The sequence below is a fragment of the Prionailurus bengalensis genome, chromosome E2, assembly GCF_016509475.1.
Source record: "Prionailurus bengalensis isolate Pbe53 chromosome E2, Fcat_Pben_1.1_paternal_pri, whole genome shotgun sequence".
NCBI lineage: Eukaryota > Metazoa > Chordata > Mammalia > Carnivora > Felidae > Prionailurus > Prionailurus bengalensis.
Window position 1 is genome coordinate 17,511,380 of NC_057352.1, and position 20,949 is coordinate 17,532,328.

Here is a 20,949-nt window from a genome sequence, read left to right on the forward strand (position 1 = left end):
GCTTTGTGCTGACAGCTCAGAGCCTGGAGCCTGCTTCGGATTTTGTGTTTCCCTCTCTCTGCTCCTCCCCAACTTGTGCTGTCTCACTCAAAAATAAACAGGGGCGCCTGGGTGACGCAGTCGGTTAAGCGTCCGACTTCAGCCAGGTCACGATCTCGCGGTCCGTGAGTTCGAGCCCCGCGTCAGGCTCTGGGCTGATGGCTCAGAGCCTGGAGCTGCTTCCGATTCTGTGTCTCCCTCTCTCTCTGCCCCTCCCCCGTTCATGCTCTGTCTCTCTCTATCCCAAAAATAAATAAACGTTGAAAAAAAAAAAAGAAAATTAAAAAATAAATAAATAAACAAGCATTTAAAAAATAATAATTATGTAAGTATAAGAATAATGTAGTAGTTTTAGTATGTCTCCATGCCTTTTAACCCTCACATTGTACTGTAGTGATTTATACACACACACAGACACACACACACACAGTGTTTATGAATGTTTTCTAATTGACTCTACTTGCACTGTCTCCATCACTGCTGTTAATTCCCTGCTATGCAGAACGATGATATTCTTCATGTGTCAATAGAAATGAGGAATTTTATTTACTTTTCTTCATTAGCTTTTTCTAAATTTTTTAAATGTTTATCTTAGAGAGAGAGAGAGAGAGAGAGAGAGCACAAGCAAGGGAGGGAGGGCAGAGAGAGAAAGAGGGAGACACAGAATCCGAAACAGGCTCTAAGCTCTGCGTTGACAGCGCAGAGCCCGACATGGGGCTTAAACTCATGAACCGTGAGATCATGACCCGAGCTGAAGTTGGATGCCTAATAGACTGAGCCACCCAGGTGCCCCTTCATTAGTTTTTTCACTATGACTTATCTATCCTACAGAAATCCTAATCTATATTTAAATGTTTTCCTTCATGCTCTTTCCCAGGTATTCCTTTCCATTCTCCTGTACTCAGAACCAACGATGTTATATTCTGCACGGCAGTATCAGAATATTTTTGATACTTATAGTAGGTATATATCATACCATATAAGGCTTATACAATTCTGAAAAGGGGAATAAGCTAACAGAATGATGTGGAAAAGGTGGTACAGGTGGGCAAGAGTGGAAGGCACTTTGTAACAAAGGATCTGTTGGACATTGGCTGGAGACTGGCAATCAGATGAGAGGATAACCTGAGGAAAATCCAAAGTGAATGATAAACATTACATAATACAGGGCGGAAATAATTTTCTGTGACTGAATTATGTTATATGTAACAAAGGTATAATAATACAGTCATTATTGGATTAGGATAGTAAAATCATAAATGAGTGCCAGTATCAGTAAATCAAAAAACAGTTCTACCTAGAAATGAAACGATGGGGCACCTGGGTGGCTCAGCCGGTTCAGTGTCTGACTTCATCTCAGGTCACGATCTCACAGTTTGTGAGTTCAAGCCCTGTGTCGGGCTCCATGCTGACAGCTCAGAGCCCACAGCCTGCTTTGGATTCTGTGTTTCCCTCTCTGCCCCTTCCCTGCTCACGCTCTCTCTCTCTCTCTCTAAAATAAAGAAACATTAAAAAATGAAAGAAAGAAAATTCCACCAAATGTGGAAATGTAATTGAAATTAAAAAAATTTTCAGAGAATGATCACATTGAAAATGCAGTTGACCGGTGAAACCAGGGTTAGGGCCCCCGTGCCCTGCACAATCAAAAATCCTCATATAACTTTGACTCCTCCCAAACTTAACTATTAATAGCCTACTATTGACTGGAAGCCTTTCCAATAACAAATAGCTAACACATAGTTTATATATTATATGTATTATATTCTGTATTCATAAAGAAAATGTTAAGAAAATCATAAGAGAAAATACATTTACAGTATTCTATTACCTTCATCAAAAAGTTTACACAGAAGTACACCAACATAGTTCAAACCTCTGTTGTTGAAGGGTCAACTATATTACATATTAAAACCTATGGAGGTTGTTAGTCACACAAAAAGTAAGGATTTACCTGCTTTTGACACTAATTAGCTGTATAACCTTGGGATAGCTGCCTAAATACTCTTTGTCTTAGCAAAATAATACAAGTACTATTCATGTCATCAGGTTATTGAGAAATTAAAAGAGCCCATATATTAAAATTCCTTAGAATAGGGCCTGGTACATGGCACGAACTATGTAATCTGACAGGAAAACAAGTAGCTTTCTAAAACATTAAAAGATCCTTGCTGTAATACTGACAATGTTAAATGCAAAGTTCTTCAACCACAAAACAGGTATAATATAATGCATATGGCAGGTAATGAACAATGAACATAAATTCTGTTTATCCATCTAACATATAAATTACACAGATTCTTCTAATAATTGTAATGACTCAGGACATGGTTTCTTAGCTGTTCTTCAAGAAAGTGTGATAACAAAGCATTTATAGCAATTCTGACTTTAATCACAGTATAATAGCTCTCTCAAAGGATATGCTATATGTGTTCTAAAATTCAAAATAAACTCCCTGGGTATCAGGGAAAGTAGAAATATGAAGGGACTGAGAGAATACAAACATGAAGAATGATGGATGTACTTCATGGAGGTGTCATCTCCAACACAATGTTCAACCGATGCCTTTGGAAACAGAGAAGAGATGTACCCATTTTCTTTCAAAAGATAGTCTTGGGTTTACTGACAAGCAACTCTATGATAGAATAGAGCAGCTGATAGAATAGAGCATATTCTAAATTATATGAAGCAGATAAATTTACCCAGTGAGACCAAGTTGCTATAGTTCTCCATCATCACATCCCAATATAAGTCCCTCTGAGCCGAATCCAGATATTCCCATTCCTCTTGAGAGAAGCTGATGACCACATCCCTGAAAGTCACCAATTCCTGAAACAAAAAACCATATATAAATGAAATATTTTTGAGAAAAAGAATTGCATTATGGTAAGCCGATTAGTAAACTAGTAGGCAAGGGTGGGTAGAATGTTATGGTATGGGAGTAAGGAAATTAGCGCTCCCAAACAGGACTATCTACATATCTTTAAAGAATCTATTTGACTCAGAGAATATCTTCCTGCATATTATGGAATTTCTTAATTCCATAAGCATGTTAAGCATGTCTGGAAATAAAATGAGCTGCATGAATTAATAAAGGTGAGTTTCTATATCCTTGTTTCTCTGTAAAGGAAAAGTATCTAACTTAGAAAATGGGATATGAACACTAATTTATAATTTTTAAGTATTATTTAACATGATATGATCAGAACTTTTGCTTCTAATGACAAACCATTTAATAAGTACTTTTTAGTGGCTACAGAATAGTCTTACTTGGTGAAAAAATATCAGGCTTAATTGTATTTAGACATTTACAATGGATAAGGTGTTCTTCAATTCTAGGAGTCTACAATCATCTATGTATGATGGAGATCAGTGAAAATCAAATCCAGTCTACCTGAAAACTCCAGTCTCCAGAAGTACAGAATTTTCCCATATGTAATCAAATGGATACATCTGATCTTTATCCAAGAATATGAAAAAGTATGGTAAATTCCTCCATCTAGGTATTCCATTTCTACTCTATAGTTGCTGTTAACAAAAGACTTAACAAATAAGAGTGTTGAGAATTATTTGGAGAATAGATAGGCACACGAGTTATACTGTTATGTTTGGTTCCAACTCTCACTAGAAAGTGAAAAACTATGGGAATGTGGGGCAGGCCCTATTTGGTACGGAGATTCAGAAAAAGGAAATGTTCACAAAGGAGACAGGTTCAGCAACTTACATGGTCCATGCTTAGAACTGTAAGGAATTGGTCAGGGAATTCCATTTCTGCCATGACAGCGTTAGGAGCTCCGATGACATGCTCCCTGTCAAAACTAATGAAAATTATATATAAAAATATATAGCAAATAAAGAAACATTTGTTCAGGAAAATCTACCAAAACTTATAAGCTGAGAGTCTGCAGTATCTGAACCAAACCTGCACCCTTCCTTGTTCATCACATCTTAGTGAGAAAGATACTCCATTCCAAATTGGTACAATCAAGGACACAGGCTTCCTCACCAATTGTCAACCTGTGTTCCCAGTCAGGTGGCTGTCTTCCTGGGAAGAGCAGGATACCAACATTTCTCATCCTGCCCTCAGCTACCCATTGCTCAGGGAAATGCAGCTAAGGGACATAGATTTTCTTCTGTTTGGTTCCAAACACAAAATGTAATGTGTACCTTGGGTGTGGCCCTGGTGAGAATACTGGGGTTCCAGTTGTCTGTCTTGAATCTTGGGGTAGGATTTCCATGCCAACAGATCTTGGCAAACTGAAACCTCTGGCTGCTGCACTCACCCTCTCCCCACCACAAAGCACCCAGCTCCTAAAAGCAGAAGTGTGACAGAGAGAAGCATGCCACTGTCCCTAACCCAAGAACAAGGTCTGTGGCTTGGTGATTTTGTCCAGAGGGAGAAGCTGGCCACAGACAAGAGAGTTCCATATGTGTCTCCATAGGAAATGACCTCATTTGTAACTGTAGAAAAGTTCAAGCCTAAGGACATTCTCAAAAACAGTGAGGTTTTACTAAAAGACTATTAGGAGAAGATTGAAAGATTCGCTGGAGATATATGAACTATAGGCTGGCTAGTTTCCCAGAAAGAATTAGACACTTACAGAGCTGTTCCCTTTGTCAGAACAAATCCCAGATACTGACTTGATTACATTGGTCTGTGAAGCAGTATATACTTGACAGCATTGTTGAAAGCAGAAATCATGATTTCTGCAACTTAACGGCTGGGAGATACTCAAAAGATAGACCTGTGGAAACCACTGTCATCCAAAGGTGACTGTGGTAATAATCAAGGCTGTACCCTAAAGGAGCAATATCACAGATTTTCAGTGTGGGCTGGGGGAAGACAGATTGCACTTAAACTAGCTAGTCACTAAAGAAAACAAGCAAATAACAAGTCTGGTGGTGGGGAGCACTAGTAGGGGAAACAGACAAAAATACCAGATATGTTACAATTATCTATAATTTCTACTTTCTATAAATAAAGAAAAAGTCCAAAGTAATAGGAAAATGGCCCATCAACAAAACAGAAACTTCCTGCAAGAACACCAAATTTAACAAAGACTTCAAAGTAGCCATAAATATATTCAGATAAACAAAAGAACCTATACTTACATAAAGGTATGGTCACAGTGTCACATCAATATCAATAAAGAAAAGCTATTTAATACCACATGGGAATCCTACACTTGAAAAGTATTGTAATATGAAATGAAAATTTCACTAGAGCAACTCAATATTAGATATAAACTGGCAGAAGAAAATACTGGCAAACTTAAAAGATATTGTGCAGTCTAACAGGAAAAACAAATGAAAAAGAGACTTAGAAAACCTGGATGCAAGCATACCTACATATATAATGGGTGTATGAGAAGAGAGAAAAGGATCATTTTAACATCGTCCAATAACAATGAAAAGTTCTCAAAGTTATATTTTTTACATCCAGGAAGCTCAACACACCCAGCAGGATCAAGGCACAGAGATCTACAAATAGACACAACATGGTAAAAACGGTGAAATGTGAAAGAGAAATTTGTTTGGTTGTTGTTTTTTTGTTGTTTTGTTTTGTTTTTTAAGTCAGCTCTAGGCCCAATGTGGCATTTGAACTCATGACCCTGAGACAAGAGCCCCCCTTGATCTACCGACTGAGCCAGCCAGGTGCCCGCTGAAAGAAAAATATGAAAGCAGCAAGAAGAAAATGAGTTGTTACTTACAAGTGAGCCCCAGTAAGAATAATTAATGACCTCTCCTTAGAAATAACAGAGACCAGAATGTAAACCAAGACTCAAAAACTTCAACCAGGAATGCTATAATAAGCAAAACTATTTTTTGGAAATGAAGATGAAATAGAAACTGGGAGAATTAATTACTAGCAGACCTATATTAATACTGGAGGGAGTTCTTCAAGCAGAAAGCAAATGATTCAAGGCAGTAATATATATCCACATGAAAAGATAAAGAGAGGTGACCGGGTGGCTCAGTGGGTTAAGTGTCCAGTTTCAGCTCATGTCATGATCTCACAGTTTGGGAGTTTGAGCCTCGCATCAGGCTCAGCTCAGAGCCTGGAGCCTGCTTTAGATTCTGTGTCTCCCCTTTCTCTGCCCATCCCCAGCTCATGCTCCCTCTCTCCTCTCTCTCTCAAAAATAAATGAACATTTAAAAACAAAAATTTTTTTAAAAAGAAAACATAAAGAGCACCAGGAAAGGTAATTATTTGATAAACAAAGACAGTATACATGTATATTTTTCTCTTAGTTAACTGATTTAAATATCAACTATATGAAATAACATGTTTTATTAGGCCTACAATATATAAAAGTATAATTTGGGAGGGGCCAAGATGGCAGAACAACATGGAAGTTTTTTTTGCGTTTCGTATCCATGAAATACAGCCATATCAACACGAAACCATCTTGCACACGTAAAAACTGATTTGAGAAATAACACAACAATCTGCACAACCTGAACCAGAGAACAACCACATTCACTGGTGCTGGAACAAGGACGTTAAGGGTGAAGCCTGGTGCCAGATGTGTGTTGTGATTTTCCATATCCCTGAAACGCTGCTACAAGGTCATGTGAACTTTTTCTGGGATGGGCTGGCACCCAGCCACAGTCTCTGGGCATCAGCAGCAGCATGGTCCCACAAACATTCCCGGGTGCGACTGGCACCTGGCCATTACTTGGTGAGACCCTCCCCAAGAAGGTCTGCACAGGTCAAAGCCGCAGTCTCTCAGAAGTGAGGGGAAACACAGCCACAACTGAGAAAAAACGCAGAAGGGGAGGTACAGCCTGGCAGCCTGACACCTTGGTCATGGACAATGTAGAACTAGGGAGTGGATGGAAGGTGAAGACAAAGGATGGGTGCACAATTGCTGATCAGGGAGAACAGTGTTCCAATACTAGAGAGTGGGTATCTGGGTGGTGCCATCTTCACCTCTCCTGCGCATGTGCATACACACCTGTAAGTGCCAAAACAATCCACCCCAGTAAGCTAAGCAGTGCCATCTAGTGGAGAACGGAGCCATTACACTAAGCCCTGCCCAACTGGACCAACCTCGCTCTTAAGGAACACCACAAGTCTCTCCGCCTGCTCAGTTTACAGACTATAAAGTGCTTCATAGTTTGACTTCTAGGGGAAAATGATGTAATTTCAATCGTATTTCAGTCTGTTCGCTGGTCCATCTATTCAACTTTTTTTTCTTTTTGTGAATACAGAAAGAAATTTATTTTTATTGTCAATTTTTATTAACATTTTTCTTTAATTTTTTCTACTATATTTACTTTTGTAAACTTTTCAAATTTTATTTTACTTATATCATTTCATATTACATTTCATTGTATTCATTTTTCAAATTTTCAAACATTTTCCTTTTATTTTTTCTTTTTTTTCTTGTCTTTCCCTTCTTTCTCTAATCTGTCAAGCACCTTTCAACAAGCAGACCAAAACAGACCTAAGATCATAGCATAATTCATTTGATTTTTTGTGTGTTGCTTTTAATATTTTTAATTTAATATTTTTCCCCTTATTCTTTTTCTTCCTTCAAAATGATGAAATGCAGGAATTCACCCCAAAAGAAAGAGCAGGAAGAAATAACAGCCAGGGACTTAACACAGATACAAGGAAGATGTCTGAACCAGAATTTAGAATCACGATAATAAGAATACTAGCTGGGGCTGAAAATAGATTAGAATCCCTTTCTGCGGAGATAAAAGAAATAAAAGCTAGTCAGGACGAAATAAAAAATGTTATAACTGAGCTGCAATCTCGAATGAATGCCACAATGGCAAGGATGGATAAGGCAGAGCAGCAAATCGGCAATATAGAGGACAAATTATGGAGACTAATGAAGCAGAAAGAAAGAGGGAGACTAAGATAAAAGAGCACAATTTAAGAATTAGAGAAATCGATGACTCATTAAAAAGGAACAACATCAGAATCATAGGAGTCCCAGAAGATGAAGAGAGAAAAAGGGGGTAGAAGGGTTATGTGAGCAAATCCTAGCGGAAAACTTTCCCAACCTGGGGAAAGACACAGATATCAAAATCCAGGAAGCACAGAGGACTCCCATTTGATTCAACAAAAACCGACTGTCAACAAGGCATATCATAGTCAAATTCACAAAATACTCAGGCAAGGAAAGAATCATGAAAGCAGCAAGGGAAAAAAGTCCTCAACTTACAAGGGAAGGGAAGACAGATCAGGTTTGTAGCAGACCTATCCACAGTAACTTCGCAGACCAGAAAGGAGTGGCAGGATATATTCAATGTGCTGAATCATAAAATATGCAGCCAAGAATTCTTTATCCACCAAGGCTGTCATTCAAAACAGAAGGAGAGATTAAAAGTTTCCCAGACAAACAAAAATTAAGAGTTCATGACTACTAAACCAACCCTGTAAGAAATTTGAAGGGGGACTGAGGGAAGACAAGACAAAAAAACCAAAACCAAAACAAAACCCCAAAACACCAAAAGCAACAAAGACTAGAAAGGACCAGAGAACACCACCAGAAACTCCCAACTCTACAGGCAACATAATGGCAATAAACTCATATCTTTCAGTACTCACTCTAAACATCAATGGACTAAGTGCTCCAATCAAAAGACACAGGGTAACAGAATAGATAAGAAAACAAGATCCATCTATATGCTGTTTATGAGAGACCCACTTTAGACCTAAAGACACCTTCAAATTGAAAGTAAGGGGATGGAGAACCATCTATCATCTTAATGGTCGCCAAAAGAAAGCCGGAGTAGCTATACTTACATCAGACAATCTACACTTTAAAATAAAGACTAAAACAAGAGATGAAGAAGGGCATTATATAATTAAGGGGTCTATACACCAAGACCTAACACTAGTAAACGTTTATGCTCCAAATGTGGGAGCACCCAAATATATAAATCAGTCACAAACATAAACTCATTGATAATAATACCATAATAGTAGGGGACTTGCAACATCCCACTTACAACAAAGGACAGATCATCTAAACAGAAAATCAACAAGGAAACAATGGCTTTGAATGACACACTGGACCAGATAGACTTAAGAGATATATTCAGAACATTTCATCCTAAAGCACAGGAACACACATTCTTCTCCAGTGCACATGGAACGTTCTCCAGAATAGATCACATACTGGGACACAAATCAGCCTCAAAAAGTACAAAAAGATCAAGATCATACTGTGCATATTTCAGACCACAATGCTATGAAACTCGAAATCAACCACAAAAAAAACTTTGGAAAGATAAATACTTGGAGACTAAAGAACATCCTACTAAAGAATGAATGGGCTAAGAAGTTAAAGAGGAAATTAAAAAGTACATGGAAGCCAATGAAAATGATAACAACAGCCCAAAACCATGTGACACAGCAAAGGTGGTCATAAGAGGAAAGTATATAGCAATCCAGGCCTTCCTAAAGAAGGAAGAAAGATCTCAGATACACAACCTAACTTTACACCTTAAAGAGCTGGAAAAAGAACAGCAAATAAAACCCAAAACCAGCAGAAGACAGGAACTAATAAAGATTAGAGCAGAAATCAATGCTATCAAAACCAAAAAAACAGAAGAACAGATCAATGAAACCAGAAACTGGTTCTTTGAAAGAATTAACAAAAATTGATAAAGTCCTAGCTAGTATGATCAAAAAGAAAAAGGAAAGGACCCAAATAAATAAAATCAAGAATGAAAGAGGAGAGATCACAACCAACGCAGCAGAAATAAAAACAATAATAAGAGAATATTATGAGCAATTATACACCAGTAAAATGGGCAATCTGGAAGAAATGGACAAATTCCTAGAAACATATAAACTACCAAAACTGAAACAGGAACACATAGAAAATTTGAACAGACCCATAACCCATAACCAGAAATCGACTTAGTAATCAAAAATCTCCCAAAACCAAGAGTCCAGGGCCAGATGGCTTTCCAGGGGAATTTTACCAAACATTTAAGGAAGAGTTAACACCTATTCTCTTGAAGCTGTTCCAAAAAATAGAAATGGAAAGAAAAATTCCAAATTTGCCAGTGCTGAATCCAGCATTACCTTGATTCCAAAACCAGACAAAACCCCACTAAAAGAACTATAGACCAATTTCCCTAATGAATCTGGGTGCAAAAATCCTCAACAAGATATTAGCCAACCAGATCCAACAATACATTTAAAAAAATTATTCACCGTGACCAAGTGGGATTTATACCTGGGATGCAGGGCTGGTTCAATATCTGCAAAACAATTAACATGATTCATCACATCACTAAAAGAAAGGACAAGAACCACATGATCCTCTCAATAGATGCAGAGAAAGCATTTGACAAAATACAGCATCCTTTCTTGATAAAAACCCTCAAGAAAGTAGGGATAGAAGGATCATACTTTGAGGTCATAAAAGCCATATGTGAAAGACCCAACACTGATATCACCCTCATTGGGGAAAAACTGAGAGCTTTCCTCCTAAGGTCAGGAACAAGACAGGGACGTCCACTCTTGCCACTGTTATTCAACATAGTATTGGAAGTCTTAGCTTAAGCAATCAGACAACACAAGGAAATAAAAGGCATCCAAATCAGCCAGGAGGAGGTCAAACTTTCACTCTTTGCAGATGACATGACACTGTATATGGAAAACCCTAAAGATTCCACCAAAAAAATGCTAGAACTGATTCATGAAGTCAGCAGAATTGCAGCATATAAAATGAATGAACAGAAATCAGTTGCATTCCTATACACCAATAATGAAGCAAACGAAACAGAAATCAAGGAATCAATCCCATTTACAGTTGCACCAAAAGCCATAAAATACCTAGGAATAAATCTAACCAAAGAGGTGAAAAATCTATATGCTGAAAACTATAGAAAGCTTATGACAGAAATTGAAGAAGACATAAAAAAATGGAAAAAGATTCCATGCTCCTGGATAGGAAGAACAAATATTGTTAAAATATCAATACTACCCAAAGCAATCTACATACATATTCAATGTAATCTCTCGAAATAACATCAGCATTCTTCACCGAGCTAGAACAAACAATCCTAAAATTTGTATAGAAACAGAAAAGGTCCCAAATAGCCAAAGCAATCTTGAAAAAGAAAGCCAAAGCAGGAGGCGTCACAATCCCGGACTTCAAACTGTATTACAAAGCTGTAATCATCAAGACAGTATGATACTGGCACAAGAACTGACACTCAGATCAATGGAACAGAATAGAGAATGCAGAAATGGACCCACAAACGTATGGCCAACTAATCTTTGACAAAGCAGGCAAGAATATCCACTGGAATAAAGACAGTCTCTTCAGCAAATGGTGCTGGGAAAACTGGACAGCGACATGCCAAAGAATGAACCTGGACCACTTTCTTACACCATACACAAAAATAAACTCAAAATGGATGAAAGACCTAAATGTAAGACAGGAAGCCATCAAAATCCTCAAGGAGAAATCAGGCAAAAACCTATTTGACCTTGGCCGCAGCAACTTTTGACTCAACACGTTTCTGGAGGCAAGGGAAACAAAAGCAAAAATGAACTACTGGGACCTCATCAAAATAAAAAGCTTCGGGGCGCCTGGGTGGCACAGTCGGTTAAGCGTCCGACTTCAGCCAGGTCACGATCTCGCGGGTCCGTGAGTTCGAGCCCCGCGTCGGGCTCTGGGCTGATGGCTCAGAGCCTGGAGCCTGTTTCCGATTCTGTGTCTCCCTCTCTCTGCCCCTCCCCCGTTCATGCTCTGTCTCTCTCTGTCCCAAAAAAAATAAATAAACGTTGAAAAAAAAAATTAAAAAAAAACTAAAATAAAAAGCTTCTGCACAGGGAAGGAAACAGCAAAACTAAAAGGTAACCAACAGAATGGGAGAAGATATTTGCAAACGACATATCAGATAAAGGGTTAGTATCCAAAATCTTTAAAGAACCTACCAAACTCAACACCCAAAACACAAATAATCCAGTGAAGAAATGGGCAAAAGACACGTATAGACACTTCTCCAAAGAAGACATCCAGATGGCTGATTAACACGTGAAAAAATGCTCAACATCATTCATCATCAGGGAAATACAAATCAGAACCACAATGAGATACCACCTGTCAGAATGGCTAATATTAACAACTCAGGCAACAGCAGATGTTGGTGAGGATGTGGAGAAAGAGGATCTCTCTCTTTTGCACTGCTGGTGGGAATGCAAGCTGGTGCAGCCACTCTGGAAAACAGTATGGAGGTTCCTCAAAAAGTTAAACATAGAACTACCGTATGACCCAGCAATTACACTACTAGTTATTTATCCAAGGGATACAGTTGTGCTGTTTTGAAGGGGCAGAGGCACCCCCATGTTTATAGCAGCACTTTCAACAATAGCCAAAGTACGGAAAGAGCCCAAATGCCCACCGATGGATGAATGGATAAGGAAGATATGGTATGTATATATATGTATGTATGTATGTATGTATATATATATATATGTGTGTGTGTGTGTGTGTGTGTATACATATATGTATATATGTATGTATACATATATGTATGTATATATGTATATATGTGTCTATATGTATATATGTATATATACACATATATAGACGTATATATATACACATATACACGTATATATACACGTATATATATACACACATATATACATATATGTACATACATATATATACATATATAATGGAGTATTACTCGGCAATCAAAAAGAATGAAATCTTGCCTTTTGCAACTACGTGGATGGAACTGGAGGGTATTTATGCAAAGTGAAATTAGAGAAAGACAAAAATCATAGGACTTCACTCATATGAGGACTTTAAGGTACAAAACAGATAAGGGAAGGGAGCAAAAATAATATAAAAACAGGGAGGGGGAAAAACCATAAGAGACTCTTAAATATGGAGAACAAACAGAGGGTTATTGGAGGGGTTGTGGGAGGGGGGATGGGCTAAATGGGTAAGGGGCATTAAGGAATCTACTCCTGAAATCATTGTTGCACTATCTGCTAACTAATTTGGATGTAAATTAAAAATAAGAAAGGATAAAATAAAAATAAAAGTATAATTTGTACTTCTATAACACAAAGGAGGTGGGTAGCAAAGCTATACTGGGTAAGTAACTGAATACAGATGGTACTTTGAATCCACAGCATCAAATGAAGAAAATCAAAAACAATAAGGGGCACCTGGCTGGCTGAGCTGGCAGAGCATGTGACTCTTGAGCTTGGGATCATGAGTTCAAGCCCCCCATTGGGTGCAGAGCTTACTTAAAAAAAAAAAAAAAGATAAATAAAATTAATATAACAAATGCTATATATGTATATAAGATTTCTTTTGTTCTGCTTTTTAAAAGACAAATAACATTTCTATATCTCATTGGAACTTAGTATATACTAGAAGCTGTACACATTAAGCTCTGGATCAACCATTAAAAATATTTGCAAATCATTTATCTCATAAGGGGTTAAATACCCAAAATATATAAAGGATTCCTACAACTCAGTATAAAAAAAGACACAATCCAATTAAAATATGGGCAGAGGATCTGAATACATATTTTCTCCCAAAATACAAGAGGCAAACAAATAAATGAAATGGTGCTCCATATCATTAATCGTCAGAGAAATGCAAATCAAAACCACAATGAGATACTGATTTACACCTGTTAGAATGGCTATTATCAAAAAGAAAAGGAGTAACAAGTGTTGGAAAGTTGTGGAGGAAAGGGAAACCTACACTATTGAGAATGTAAATGGGTGCAGCAGTTATGGAAAACACTATGGAGGTTCCTTAATAAAGTAAACATAGAACTATTGTATGATCTAGCAATTCCACCTCTGGATATTTATCTAAAGGAAATGAAATCTCTCAAAAAGATTTCTGCAGACTCTAGGTTCACTGCAGCATTATTTACAATACACAAGGCATGGAAACAACTAAACGTTCATTGATGGGTGGAATGTTAAAATTTGGTGTGTATACACAATGGAATGTTATTTTGCCATAAAAAACTAAGGAAATCCTGCCATTTGCAACTACATGAATTGACCTTGAGAGGATTATGCTAGGGGAAGTAAGTCAGAGAAAGACAAATACTGAATGATCTCACTTATATCTGGAATTAGATTTAAAAACAAAACACCTCACAAATACAACACATTGGTAGCTTCCATAGGTGTGGGGATAAGTGGAAGAGTGGGTGGGCGAAATGGGTGAAAGTGGTCAAGGAAGGTACCAATTCCCAGTTATAAAGTAAGTCAAGGGGATATTAATGTATAGCAGAGTAATTATACTTAATGATACAGCGTATGTTTGAAAGTGGCTAAGATGTTAAATCTTAAAAGTTCTCATCAGAAGGAAAAAAGTTAACAGAAGAAGGTGATGGATGTTAACTAAATTTATTTCTGTAATCATTTTGTAATATATACATATATTAAATCATGTATACCAAAAGTAGTTGTATGTCAATTATATCTCAATAAAACTAAATGAATTAAGAACGGTGGTGAAGGCAACTAAAAGGCAAAAATATATAACCCAATAGTATTGCATTTTTTGTTTGTTGTTCCTCCTTTTTTGCAATACGTTTAAAGACCTGCATAAAACATAATTATAAACCTATTTAAAGGGTACACTGTATAAAGATATAATCTAGGACAAAAGCAACTTTAAAAGGGAGAACTTGAGCAGTTACAGGGGCAAAGTTTTTCTATTAAAGCTAAATAGGCGTACAGTGAAGGTTTGACTCAGCGGGTCTGAAATGTTTAAAGCTTTGCCTATTCCAAACAAAAGTGAAGGTCCTTTACGAGCTCCTGGTAGATTACCTGGCATATAATGATTTTAATCTGTATCCTGTCACGGGGCGGGGGGGGGGGGGGGGCAAAAACTGAGTACAACAGTTTTTCTGACTTTCTAAAAAAAGGTTTGTTTATTGGGCATCTGGGTGGCTCAGCTGGTTAAGTGTCCAACTTCAGCTCTAGTCATGATCTCACAGCTCATGAGTTTGAGCCCCACATCAGTCTCTCTATTGTCAGCACAGAGCCTTTGTGGTATCTTCTGTCTCCCTCTCTCTCTCTCCCTCTCCCTGCTCATGCACTCACTCTCTCTCTCTCAAAAATAAACCTTTTTAAAAAGAAAAAAACTCATGCAAAAAAATGTTTATTTTGAGAGAGAAAGAGAAAGTGGGAGGGTGGGCAGAGAAAGAGAGAGAATCCCAAGCAGGCTCCATGCTTTTAGCGCAGAGCCCCCTGAAGGGCTCTATCCCACAAATCAGGAGATCATGACCTGAGCTGACATCAAGAATTGGGACATTTAACTGGCTGAGCCACCCAGATGCCCCAACTTTTTTTTTACTTTTGTGAGTCCTTCTAGAAAATCACTGAACCTGAGAGTGATTTTGGGACCCCTGAATAAAGTTAGTTTTATTTCAAACTAGTTCATCACAAATGCAAATTTTTAATTGAAATCTACAGGATAAATGCTAATAAAATGATTAAATGTATAATGAATAGGAAATATAAAAGGAGTCAAATGGTAAACTACAAAAAAAAGTCAGTGGAACAGAAAGGAAGTCATTAATTAGGGATAGAAAAGCACAGAAGAGGGGCACCTGGGTGGCTCAGTCAGTTAAGCATCCAACTTCAGCTCAGGTCATGATCTCACAGCCCATGGGTTCGAGCCCCACATTGGGCTCTGTGCTGACAGCTCAGAGCCTGGAGCCTGCTTTGGATTCTGTGTCTCCCTCTATCTCTGTCCCTCCCTCGCTCTCTCTCTCTCAAAAATAAATAAACATTAGAAAATTAAAAAAAAAATAGACAGTATATATAGAAAACAAGTAGAAAAGTCCTCCTCAGTTATTACTTTACATGCAAAGGTATTAGAATCTTCAACTAAAATGCAGAGATTGGCAGAATGGATAGAAAATACAGTGCAACTGTAGTCAGTCTACAACAAACTGATGACAAATCCAAACATATAAATAGGTTGAAAATAGGATATAAAAATGTGTTGCATACCAGTAGTCCTCAAAGAGTTGGAAGACTACATGAGACCAAATAGGCTTAGAAGAGACAAGAGACAAAGGAACATCTTCTATGTTGATAAAAGGGGTCAGCCCACCAAGAAAATACAACTACTATGAATATATATGCCTTAAAGCCCCAAAATATATGAAGCAACAATTGACAGGATTGAGGGGAGGAATAGAAAGTTCTACAATAAAGTTTGAGACTTCAATAAACCAACTCCAATAATGGATAGAAAGACTAGGCAAAAGATAATTTGGAAATAGGAGAGTACAGCAACACTATAAATCAATTGGACATCCCAGACACACACCAAACACAACACCAAATACCAATACATATTCTCAAGTACAAATGAAAAATGGTCTAGAATAGATCATATGTTAGGCCATAAAAGAAAACACAACACAATGGAATATTAGCCATCAAAAGGAAACAATTACTGATACCTGTTACATCATGTGAAATTTGAAAACATGCTAACTGGAAGAGGCCAGACACAAATGCCTTTCAATTATTATATTGTTGTCCCATTTATATGAATATTAATCCATTTATTTGAAATACCTAAAATAGATAAAACTTTAGATTTTGAAAAATTCATTATTGCAAGGGGTTGAGGGAGAGGCAGTGAAGAGTGATTACTTACGGGGTACAGAGTTCCCTTTTGGGAGGATGAAAAATTCTGCAATTAGATGGTAAAGGTTGCACATTGTGGGTTTACTTAATATCACTGAATTGTATACTGTAAAATGATTAAATAGCAAATCCTGTTATGTATATTTTCACAATTAACTGACAGAAATAGAGAAAGACAATTCAGCAAAAGTGGCCACAGACGTCAATATCCCACGCTCATAATGGATAGAACAATTAGGAAAAAAGGTCAAGGAAACAGAAAAATCTATAACCAACACTATAAACCACTTAGACTTAACAGACATTTATAAAACACTTCACCCAATAATAGCAAAATATACATTCTTTTCAAATGCACATGGAATATTTTCCACAAGAAACTATATGCTAGGTTAGAACAGAAAACTTAATAAATTTTAAAAAGAACAATAAACAGTTTGTCTATCCATAATGTAGTTACAAATAAATAACGGAAAAATGGGAAACTCCAAAACATGGAATTTAAACAAAGCACTCCTAGGGGCGCCTGGGTGGCTCAGTCGGTTAAGCGTCCGACTCAAGCTCAGGTCATGATCTCACTGTCTGTGAGTTCAAGCCTGGGCTCTGTGCTGACAGCTCAGATCCTGGAACCTGCTTCGGATTCTGTATCTCCCTCTCTCTCTGCCCCTCCCCCATCATGCTCTGTCTCTGTCTCTGAAAAATGGATAAAGCTTAAAAAAATTTTTTTAAAACACTCCTAAATAATCAATATATTTAAAATGAAAAAGGAAGGGCACCTGGGTGTCTCAGTCGGTTGGGTGTCCGACTTCAGCTCGGATCATGATCTCACAGTCCATGAGTTTGAGCCCTGCATTGGACCCTGTGCTGACAGCTCAGAGCCTGGAGCCTGCTTCAGATTCTGTCTCTCTCTCTCTCTCTCTGCCTCTCCCCTGCTCATGCTCTCTGTCTCAAAAATAAATAAAAAAACATTTAAAAAAATTTTTTTTAATGAAAAAGGAAACTAGAAAACAATTTGCGAATAATAAATGAAGACAACATATCAAAACTTATGACATGCAATTAATGATTAGAGGAAAGCTTTTAAAGTTTAAAGTGCCTGTAATTAAAAGTAAATATCTAGGTCAAATTTAACCTCCCTCCTTAAGTCACTGTGAAAAGAGTAAACATATCATATATGAAAAATATCCAAAAATAAATGAAACTAAAATCTGGTTCTATGAAAAGTGGGTTTTTTTATTAAATTTTTTTAAATGTTTATTTATTTTTGAGTGGGGGGGGGAGGGGCAGAGAGAGAGGAAGACACAGAATCTGAAGCAGGCTCCAGGCTCTCAGATGTCAGCACAGTCCCTGACACAGGGCTCGAACCCACAAACCGCAAGATCGTGACCTGACCAAAGTCGGATGCTTAACCAACCTAGCCACCCAGGCGCCCCTGGTTCTATGAAAAGTTTTTAAAAGTTCACAAATGTTTAGATGATCAAGAATGACCAGAGAGAACGAAGACTCCTATTACCACAATCATAAGTGAAAGAGGGGACAGTACTACCAACCTTACAGAAATAAAAATTGATTACAAAGGAATAGGATGAACAATTGTACAACAAGAAATCAGGAAGCCCTTGGGGCGCCTGTGTGGCTCAACTGGTTCAGTGTTCAACTCTTGGTTTCCACTCAGGTCATGATCTCACAGTGCATGGGATTGGGCCCCCGTGTCAGGGCTCTGTGCTGACAGCATGGAGCCTGCTTGGGATCTCTCTCTCTCTCTCTCTCTCTCTCTCTCTCTCTCTCTCTCTTTCAATCTCTCTTTCTCCCTCTGCCTCTCCTCTGCTCATGCACTCTCTCTCAAAATAAATAAACATTTAAAAAAATCAGAAAACTCAGATGAATTGGATAAAATCATACAAAGGCACAAACTTCCAAATCTACTCATGGAGGTAGAATATTTGAATAATATTCTAACAAATAAGTAAATGAATTAGTTATTTTAAAAACTACCCATAGGGGCGCCTGGGTGGCACAGTCGGTTAAGCGTCCGACTTCAGCCAGGTCACGATCTTGCGGTCCGTGAGTTCGAGCCCCGCGGCAGGCTCTGGGCTGACGGCTCAGAGCCTGGAGCCTGTTTCTGATTCTGTGTCCCCCTCTCTCTCTGCCCCTCCCCCGTTCATGCTCTGTCTCTCTCTGTCTCAAAAATAAATAAAACGTTAAAAACTACCCATAAAGAAAAGCCTAGGTCAGCACAGCTTCACAGTTAAAGTCTACCAAACCAAGCAGAATACTAATTCTTCACAAACTCTTGAAGTAAAAAGGAGGGAAAACTTCCTAATTTTATGAACCCAAAATTAACCTGATAGCTACATCAGAAAAAGACATTACAAAAAAGGGCAACTATCACTAATACCTTTTATGAATATGGATGCAAAAAATCTAAACAAAACACTAGTAATCTGAATCTAGGAACATATAAAAAGAATTATATACCTTGACCAAGTGGGATTTATACGTGGAATTCAAAATTAGATTGTTAATCTAATGTAACATATCGGAATCATAAAAAATAGGAGCACATGGGTGGTTCAGTCAATTAAGCATCTGACTCTAGATTCTGGCTCAGGTCATGATCTCACCATTCATGGGTTCAAGCCCTGCCTCAGGCTCTGCACTGACAGTGCTGAGCCTGCTTGGGATTCTCTGTCTGCCTTTCTCTGCCTCTTCCCCACTCACGTGCTCTGTTTCTCTCTCTCTCTCAAAATAAATAAAACTTAAAAAAATAAAAAATAAACTACATGACCATCTTCATTCATGAAGAGAAAGCATTTACAAAATCCAACACCCTTTCATGACAAAAGAGAGTGAACGTATGAATAGAAGGGAACTATCTCCACAGGATAAAATTGACAGCTACCATTAGACTTAGTGATGCTTACCCCTGATGTTGGAAGAGGACAAGTCTATACCTTATTGCCTCTTCTAATCAACATTGTTCTACAGATCTAGCTGGGACAAATAGGAAATATCAATAAAGGCACCCATAGTGGAAAGAAGGAAGGAAAATGATCTCCATTAATAGATGGCATGACCTTATATACAGAAAATCCAAAAATTTGACTATAACACTATTAGAATGGAGCAAGATTGCAGGATGCAAATATGCAAAAATAAAATATTTTTATACATATGCAATAACAATCTGAGTAATTCCATTTATAATAGTATCCAAATTAATAAAATATTTAACAAAAATTCAAACTGTATACTTTAAAAAATACAAAATACTAATGAAAGAAGTTAAGGTAATTAAGTGAAGATCATCCCATGTTTATGAACCAGGCTACTCAATAATAAGATCACTATATTCTCCAAAGTGATCTAAACGTTATGCAACTCCTGTCAGAGTCCCAACTGGCTTCTTTGTAGAAACTGACATGCTGACTTCTAAATTCATACGAAATTGCAAGTAATTCAGAATAACCAAATCAGTTAGGGAAAAAAAAACAACCCTGAAAAACTAACATTTACCAATCTAAAAGTTACAAATATACAATAATCAAAGCAGTTGGACACTGGCATAAGGTTAGATGTATCTACTGTTTTTTTTTTTTGTTTTTTTTTTAGAGAGCACAGGCAGGGGAGAAGGGCAGAGGGAGAGAGAGAATCCCAAGCAGGTCCCACACCCAGCATGGAGCAGACTCGGGGCTCGGCTCGATCCCCACAGCCCTGTGATCATGACTCAAGCCAAAATCAAGGTGGACACAACTGACTAAGTCACCAGGCGCCCCATAAGGTTAGATATATTAATCAACAGAATAGAACTTATTGGAAATTAAATCCAGGTATCTCTCTGGTCCATTGATTTTTCTTTTTTTTATTTTGAGAGAGAGCGAGTAGGGAGGGGCAGAGAGAGAGAAGGAGAGGATCCCAAGTAGGCTCCATGCTGTCAGCACAGAGCCTGATGTGGGACTCAAACTCACAAACTGTGAGATAATGACCTGAGCGGAACCCAGGAGTCGGATGCTTAACCTACTGAGCCACCCAGGCGCCCCTCTGGTCAAATGAGTTTTGACAAGAGTGCAAAGACCTTTTAGTGGAGAAAGGACAGTCTTTTCAACAAATGATGATAGGAAAACTGGATAGCTACATACAAAAGAATGAAATTAGACCCTTTCCTCACAATATATACAAAGATGAACTAAAAACTGATCAATGACCCAACTATAAGGCATGCAAATATAAAACCTATAGAAGAAAATACAGGAGTAAATCATCATGAC

General features: G+C 37.8%; 1 protein-coding gene across 2 annotated transcripts in view; it reads right to left on the reverse strand.

The window, feature by feature from the left end:
- Nucleotides 1-20,949, reverse strand: part of ZNF260 (zinc finger protein 260) — a 76,327-nt gene that overhangs the window by 41,365 nt on the left and 14,013 nt on the right. Inside the window, exons 1-3 of one of the 2 annotated variants that reach the window (XM_043600676.1) lie at nt 17,458-17,498; nt 3,761-3,854; nt 2,739-2,865 (exon numbers count right to left, since the gene is read on the reverse strand). In XM_043600676.1, coding sequence (XP_043456611.1) covers nt 2,739-2,865; nt 3,761-3,814 — 181 coding nt within the window. In that variant the 5' untranslated portion in view covers nt 3,815-3,854; nt 17,458-17,498. Of the gene's footprint in view, nt 1-2,738; nt 2,866-3,760; nt 3,855-17,457; nt 17,499-20,949 lie in introns of those variants that run through there. The other variant, XM_043600678.1, reaches the window with a different exon arrangement.